Source organism: Heterocephalus glaber, unplaced genomic scaffold (assembly GCF_053883595.1).
Source record: "Heterocephalus glaber isolate CG9 unplaced genomic scaffold, H.glaber_assembly_v1.0 deba00001773, whole genome shotgun sequence".
Lineage (NCBI taxonomy): Eukaryota > Metazoa > Chordata > Mammalia > Rodentia > Bathyergidae > Heterocephalus > Heterocephalus glaber.
Window position 1 is genome coordinate 7,777,510 of NW_028258463.1, and position 8,080 is coordinate 7,785,589.

The 8,080-nt window shown below is 60.9% G+C and overlaps 1 protein-coding gene across 1 annotated transcript; it reads left to right on the forward strand.

Annotated features, from left to right (window-relative positions):
- Positions 1-2,925: 2,925 nt before the first annotated feature.
- Hoxb9 (homeobox B9) lies at positions 2,926-7,735 on the forward strand. The gene is made up of 2 exons (XM_004859617.3): positions 2,926-3,589; positions 5,949-7,735. The coding sequence occupies exons 1-2, from the start codon at positions 3,079-3,081 to the stop codon at positions 6,182-6,184; spliced, it is 747 nt and encodes a 248-aa protein (XP_004859674.1). The 5' UTR covers positions 2,926-3,078; the 3' UTR covers positions 6,185-7,735.
- Positions 7,736-8,080: the final 345 nt, after the last annotated feature.

The window sequence follows — 8,080 nt, forward strand, 5'->3', positions numbered from 1 at the left end:
AGGCTGTGAGGTAGGGCAGGGTCCTCCTTTCTCTGTAGGGCTAGGGGTGGGGTACACAGCAGTTCTGCCCTCTCAGGACCAAGCGACTCCCGTGGAGGTGACCCCTCTAGTAGATATCTTTAGACAGACGATGGGCTCCACCATCCTGTTTGCTCCCTTCTTTCATGGTGGGTACCATTATCTGGGGAGAAAATAATGTTTGGAGGGTCCCAGGTTCTCAGAGCTTCTAGGCCAGGGGCGCCCTCTCAGTGGCCCTTTTAATCATTTCCCTGAGCTGGAGTTGAACTCCAGCCTGGGCCAGCACTGCTTTCTAGAAAGGCTTGGGGTGGGGGCTTGTTCCCTGGCCCAGCCGCTGCACCACCCAGGAGGTGAGGTGGGGTGCAGACCCCAGGGCTGGGGGGCAAGTTCATTCTGTCCCCTCTAATCATCTCTGGGAGAAGCCTCAGACCTCCATAACCTGTCATCTTCAAATTGTTCCTATTCTCCGCTTCTTTGTGACGCAAAGACTAAGCCCGGGTCTCAGAAAAAAGGCCTGTGTCCCCTCCCTCACAGGTACCCGGGAGCCACTGGGAACTGGGGACAATTCTCCAGGCAGTTAGAAACCCACAGAGCTGAACCAGGCCTGCCTGCCGGAACAGCTTCCGCCTTAAGCTTAAATGTCTGTCTTTCTCTAACTTCTTCCTAAATTAGGCTGCCTCAAAGCCAGGACAGGGCAGGGAAAGCAGGAGGGTGGCAGTCAGAGCCTGGTGCCTGTACAGCTCGGCTCTTAAGGACAGCCCAGCGCCGTGACTTTTCCATAAATAAAAGGCCCAGCCCCACCGTTCCCATGTCCTTTTGGGCCCTAATTTATAAGCTACAGAAAATCATATACTCAGCCGCCATGCTTCGTAACACCATTATTTATGGCAGGGGAGGAGACTTCTTTTTTTTTTTTTTTTTGCCCGAAGAGGATATTTATTACAGGTAAAGCCCACGGCACACTCCACACGTCTGACAAATCGAGAACAGGTGCTTTGCCCTAACTTCGATCCATTCGCTCCAGACCCAGTTTTCTCGCTGGCGAGTCTGGGGAGCTCCCTGACTTCCCCAAGCCCCCAGATGCTACTTAAAAGAATTTCCATTGGATTTTGGTTTCTCCCCGCTTGGTCCTACGGAAAAAGCAGACCTTCACGCTGTTTGGTTCCAGATCTGCGGGCCCATCGCCCTCGGAGAGAGCTTGGGTTAGGAGGGGGCCAGCTGGGCGCCAGCATTGATCTTTAAAAAATCATTTTGAAATCGCCATAATGTGAAGAAATACAGCTCAGCGCCCTCGTATTTCACACGTAATGACACGAGATGGCTTCATTTGGAGAGAAATGCGGGCGGGGGTATGTCTGTGCGTGTCCAGAGGTGACCCGAAGCCTTCCCAGGCTAGAGGGGCAGCTGCCAGAAAGATCAGACCCGGTGGCTCTGAGGGCAGCCGGCCTTAGAGTGGCCTGGAGTCAGAATTGCCAAGAAACCTGCGCCTAAACCCGAGCCAGGGAGCCCAGCATGCTGGGACTTTGCTTCCCGAGCAGAACAACAGGGCAGGCAGAAACTGGAGGGCCTGGGAGAGGAGCCAGGACTCCAGCCGGTGGGCCCGAGAGAGACCCTGCACCGGGCTGCAGAGTGGATTCTATAAACCCACTATGTGGAAGCTCCAGGGAGGGTTCCTGGGAGGGATCCTACAGCGGCAGATGGGGGAAGCCTGACCCTAGGGGCTTGCTGTCCACGCTGCTGCCTAGGCCGGCACTGGAAGCCCCCAGAGCGGCAATGGAGGGCTGCAAAGTTGGCCTGGGCTCCGTCATTGCTGCGTGGAAGGCGAGAGAACTCCGGACCCTTTCCCTTCCCCATGTCCCTGCTTCCGGGTCACCTTCGGAGCTCTCTGAGCTTCCTCCTGATCAGCTGCCTCCTCTGGGCGACTTGAGGGTCCTGGGAGGTTTCTCCCGGAAGGAGATGGGAATAGCTGAGCACCCACCCATCCACAGAGGCCCAGGGAATTGAAAAGAGTTCACCGTAAGGACTTGGCTTAGTTGTTTCAAACTCTGTGGACCCAAGTTTCCAGGCCCAGAGAGCCCCCCTGACCTCAAGCAGGTCCTAATTTCAGGACAGACAGCAGATCCTTTGACATTTGTCCCTCTCCCCTCTCCTCCCTTGGGTGCTGAGGAGTCAGGGGAGGCTCCTGGCCGTGGAAATCTCCCCAAATAGTGCCTCCAGCCCCCTCCAGAGCCGATAAGGTCTTATAAAATCCCCAAGTTCCCCCATCCCTCTCCCTCCATCTCCTGTGGCTGCTGCTGCTGTTGTTTAATAAACATCTCTGTCAAGGGGACAGAGAAAAGGAAATGAGGGCCCGCGGGGTGGAGGTGGAGGTGGAGGTGTGTGTGTACGGGGGGCGGGCGACCTCTTCTTTAATTATCCTGCGGGGCCCTCCTGGCTGCGCCCGGCCTGGGCTCCGCGTCTCCGTCTCTGCTGCTCCCACGGCGGTCTCCCTCCTCCCTCGCTCCCTCCCCCACCCGCCCGCCCGGGGAGCGCGCTCCGCAGCCCCCGCCTGCCCTCCGCCCCCCGCGCCCCACGTCGAGGCCCCCCCCCTCCTGCGAAGGCGGGAGGGGCGGCCGGCGGCCCGGGCTGAGGTTACGTGGCCGGCGGAGCCCTGACGTGATAGCACATTGCATCAGCATAAAACAATCCATCCTCGGTGCGGAGCGCGGTGCGCACGGATGACAGCGCGAGCGCAGCCCCCGCGCCCGATTGATTGATGTCGGGGCTGACGCTTTATCAGGCTGTCGGAAAAACTTTGACCAATCATTTTGCACGGAGCGCCGAGCCGGGCCGCTCCACTGTACTTTGTTGGCTGAGAAGTTGAGCCCGGGGGTGGCGGTGGGGGTGGGAGGGTGGGGGTTTGGGGGGGCTCGCGTCCGAAAGCCCTCGCCCCGGCCCGGGTGCCACCTTCGTTCTCCGCCTGCTCCTGCTCCTGCTCCGGCGCCGCCGCCGCCACCCCTGCGAGCGAGCCAGCGAGCGCTCCCTTCCCCCTGCGAGCGAGTGCGCGGATAATGTCTGAGAATGTCCATTTCTGGGACGCTTAGCAGCTATTATGTCGACTCGATCATAAGTCACGAGAGCGAGGACGCGCCTCCAGCCAAGTTCCCCTCCGGCCAGTTCGCGGGCCCGCGGCAGCCGGGCGCGGCCGAGCACCTGGATTTCCCGTCCTGCAGCTTCCAGCCCAAGGCGCCCGTGTTCGGCGCGTCCTGGGCGCCGCTGAGCGCGCACGCGTCGGGGAGCCTGCCGCCCGTGTACCACCCGTACCTGCAGCCGCAGGGCGCGCCGGCCGCCGAGGGCAGGTACCTGCGCACCTGGCTGGAGCCCGCGCCGCGCGGCGAGGCCCCGGGCCAGGGCCAGGCGGTGAAGGCGGAGCCGCTGCTGGGCGCGCCCGGGGAGCTGCTCAAGCCCGGCGCGCCCGAGTACAGTTTGGAAACTTCGGCGGGCAGGGAGGCCGTGCTGGCTAATCAAAGACCCGGCTACGGGGACAATAAAATTTGCGAAGGAAGCGAGGACAAAGAAAGGCCGGATCAAAGTAAGTTATAAAAAAGTGAGGAGGAGGAGGAGGAGGAAACGCTGCGGCCCGAGGAGGAGGAGGGGGCCGAGAGGCCATAAACGGGACAATGAGCGGGCGAGCGCGGCGGTGGCCCGGGAGGCGGCGAGGGTGGAAGCAGAGAGGAGGCAGCCAGGCCCGGAGGAAGGAGAGGCCCAGCTGGGAGCCCCGGAAGGGGACACGGAGCCGCCCCGGGACCCTCGCGCGGCCGGCCCCTGCGTCCCGAGGCCCGCCCGGGTCGGAGCCGGCGGAGAGCTGCACAGCGGGGCGCGGAGCAGCGAGGCCCGGACCGCGGCTGGCAGAGCCCCCGCCACGCGCAGCCGTCAGCGCCGCCCAGGGCGGGAGGGGGCTCATTAGGGTTTTATTTGCGATGCAACAGCTTGGCGGAAGATGCAGCCTGGCGGATCTGGCCGGGGCCGTGCGCGGGGTCCGAGCCGGCGCCCAGAGGGGCGGGGGACCCGGGACGCGGCGGCCGAGCCCCTCCCCACGCGCCCGCCCCTCCCCGGGCGCCTTCCCCGCGGCGGCCCCCGCCCCTCGGCCCTCGCCCGCCCGGGTCGCCGCGGCCTCCTCGCTGCTCTCCGCGGGGCTACCCGGCCTCGGGCCTCGCGGGGAGCCGGGCATCACTTCCGAATTCCGGCGCGCCGCGAGCAGGGGACCCCGGGGAGGGAGAGTGGGGAGAGGCGGAGAATTTCCCCTGCCGTGGGCAGTTTCTCTCGTCACCTCCCACTCGTCGCCAAAGCGCCCCTGGCAGAACCCCAGGTCTGGCTGGTTTCCGAAAGATGCTCTCGGCACCGGCGGCGAGAAGGGGGGTTCTCTGCGTTCGTGTCTAAAGTCCAGGAGGGCAACTCGGCTGGGAGCTCTTGGCCCCAAACAATGATGCTCAGTCTGGCCGTTAAAGTCTGCACACCCTGCTCTTTTGAGGGAGCAGGGAGTGTCTCTGCTTGTCCCCCCACCAGCAGGGTGGCCAGCAGCTGTCCCTGGCTGCTGGAGAGTAAAGAGCTGCCCCTTCCCTTGGGGCCCCTGCGGTCCTGTCCTCTCCAACCTGCCAGGTTGACCCTTAGGAGCTGGCATTTGGGGAAACAGCCTCCCCCCCGCCCAGACCCTGGAGCACTCACCCCAAATACCCGCTACACAGGCCCCAAACCTTGCCTGGAAAACCTGTGATTGCAAAGCAGCCATTTGGCTGGGATCAATTATTAACATCCCCCCCCCTTCATATTTAATGCAGCTGCGGGTTCCATCCCCGGCAATCCCATTAAGGAAATAGTGTTGCAGATTGGTAAAATGTGGTACTTAGAGTAGAATGAACTGAATTTAAAAAAAAAATCCAGTGTTTTCATTTGGGGAGAAGGAAGCTGGTAGAGCGTGGGTGTTATTTTTAGTTGGCTCCGCTTTTATTTGGCAACTTTTCAGAGTTCAAGGGATCTGGGAGTGATGCTAAGGAGCAAAAGAAGCCTGCCTATATTTTGGCTTCTTCTTCTGACCCTCTTCCACGTAATCACCTCTTCCTCTTCCCCCTCCACACACAGGGCCACTTGGAAGGCTACGTGTGCTACAGGGGTTTCGGTTTCCCCACTGCTGCTGCAGTCCCACTGTCTGTCCCCGCCCTGGGACTGGAGCAAGCCCCCCACCATTTCCCTGAACTTGTATTAACCAAACTGCGGAGCTGAGCCGCAGAAAAGGAGTCTATTGGAACCATCAGTTATCTGGGAGCCTCCCCCCTCTGGTGGTGGCGGAGGCGCGCCCCTGTCTAGGGCTGGAGTTGATAAATGGTTGCATTGGGTCGCTGTGAATTGCAGAGCGCTGGATGTTCAGGCATCTAAATGTGGACCCACACTCATGGTGTGTGGCCCTGGCAAGGAGGGTGGGTCTGGACACAGGTACCTATGCCTCCAAGGGGCCGGCAGATGCCAGCGTGTGCTCAGGCAGGGTGCTGGGGGCTGCTGGAAGGGCTGTGGCCAGACCCCAGCTCCCCTCTCCTGCTGATCCCACCTGTCTTTTCCCGCACTTGGCCAGGCTGGTGGGGTGCTCTGATCAGAGTCCTAACCAGCTTGGCCCCAAGAGAAGAAAGATGGAGGGCAGGACCAGGGCAGGCCGGAAGTCTCCGAAGTGCTGGAGGCGCAGACGCACATCTGCTGGGCTGCTGCACTTTCTCCCAGCTTCCACCTGTCCAGAGCAGCTGCTACCCCGCCTCTGGGACTCTTTCTGGGGCCCCAAAGCCTGGGTGCCCTTTCTCCAATACAAGATGGGGAGCGGAGAGCAGGGGTGCAGTCCCCTCCTCCCCCAGCTGGGGTCCTTCACCCCGTTGCTTCCTTTGATTCTATCGCTGCTTCTCTTTCAGCCAACCCCTCTGCCAACTGGCTGCACGCCCGCTCCTCCCGGAAAAAGCGCTGTCCCTACACCAAATACCAGACGCTGGAGCTAGAGAAGGAATTTCTGTTCAATATGTACCTCACCAGGGACCGCAGGCACGAAGTGGCCAGACTCCTCAATCTCAGTGAGAGACAAGTCAAAATCTGGTTTCAGAACCGGCGGATGAAGATGAAGAAAATGAATAAGGAGCAGGGCAAAGAGTAAAGGCCCCCCCTGGGGGGTACCCACCCCTGGCCCTTGCCCCCCGCGCCCTTATTTATGTGGTGGCTGCAGAGCCAGCACTGCCTGGGACGGGTTCTGGTGATGGGAAGGGCGCCCTCCTCTCAGTCCTTCAGTGCACCCAGCGCCTGTGCCCTCCCCTGTCCCCACCTCGTGTGTCCTCCCCTTCTCTCTGGGTGCCAGGAGAAAGTTTGGTTCAGTTAGAAGCTAGAAGTAGTTGGTTGCTAAGAAGATGGCGGCCACAGGCCAGAGAGACCCTAGTCAAGCTCCCAGCATCCCCTTGTGATTTTCCTGGGAGGCCCCAGCCCCTCACTTCCAGTCCCCTGCTCCTGTCTAAAGCCCCCCAGGACACCCCGACTGCACACAGCCCAGCACCCGCCACAGGCATAGCCTTGGGAGCCCACAGTCAGGATGGGGAACAGAACAGAAAGGAAACCAAGGGGCACCTCAGACACCAAGGTAGCAAAAGTGTGCCCCTAAAACCATCAGGCCGGCCCAGGCCTGCCCCCTGGCACAGCCAGAAGGTGTCTAGACACAGAACCCTAAAGAGGTGTTGCCCGCCCCAGGCCTCAGCACCCCACGGAGTGCCCAACTGCACCCCAAACCCGGGCCAACCCTCCCCCAAGCCGATGGGCTCCAAGGGACCCGGGAAGAGCAGCGGGGGGGGGCTCTGTACGAGGGTGTCCTGGGGGTACCCACTCACACTGTGTTGCAGGAAATGTTGAACTCCGCATGCTATTTTCCTGTCCTCCCAACAAAAGGAGGCCAAGCCGAGTTGTGATGCCTCAGCCCGGCTTCCTCCCTCCCTGCCTGCCCCACTTTGGACTGTAGCTTCTCTTGCTTCCCAGCAGCCCTGCATTTTCCTACCCCTTCCAGCTGCATCCCGCTGCTGCCGTGCCAGAATCCCCCTGTACCAGTGAGTCCAGCCGCACCCCTTGTAGACCCCCACTTCCTTCCCACTGCCTCAGGTCAGCCCCTCTGGAGACAGGAAAGCCAGGGAAGGAGAGTCCCACGAAGGAAGGATTGATCCGGAAGCATCGATTCTGGGGCTCCCTTCTGGAGTTAGTGTCGGGGCCAGGGAGACACAAAGGCCCCAGCACAGACCTGACACCTCACCTGTCCTGCCGCCCCCCAAGCCTGCGGAGGACCCCCTGGGCTGGGGTGCGGCAGTGCTGGTGCCCGGTGTGAAGGAGAGAGGCCTGGGCCTCAAGCAAAGCTCGCTTTGCCTCCCCGGCCCCTCTGAGCATCCCCCAGTTGCTAAACTCGACCCTGCCTGTCCTGACCCTCGAGGGGGCCTTCCCAGTGGAACTTCTGTTGCTTTGTGGTGGCTGTTGTGAAATTGTGCTTGTGTTTTGTGATTTCTTTGGGGGGTGATTGTCTGGCCTGTTTTCAGTTGTGGCTTCTGTAGGAGGGTTGGAGGGGGGGTGGGAAGGGTGAGGGGCCTAGAGCTCTAATTGTTTGTTTTGGAAAAAAAAGAAAAGAAAAAAAGAACAAAAAAATATATATCGCTCTAGAAAATAAACCTCTCCGAGTCTTATTCTGTGCTGGCTGCTCCTCCCCTCCGCCTGACAAGAGGTAGAGCCCCCAGTTGCCAAAAAGGTCCAGACTGGACAACAGAGGTTGCTGTGTCCCCTGGGCATCTCCCTAGACCTTGTTCCCAGGTCCCCAGGCCTTGCAAAGCATTTTCTCTGCAGCGCTGTTCCTCCAGGGCAGTGACAGCCAGCCCAGGCCCAGGGCCCAGGGTCCTGGAGCCACCCCCAGAATGGGGCCTGGAGAGTGCAGGACTGAGCCAGGGCTTGGACAGGGAGCAATGGGGTCTCGGAGCCCTAGCGGTCGCCACCCCAGGACCCAAAGGAAGGCACAGGCTGCTGCTCCAGGGCC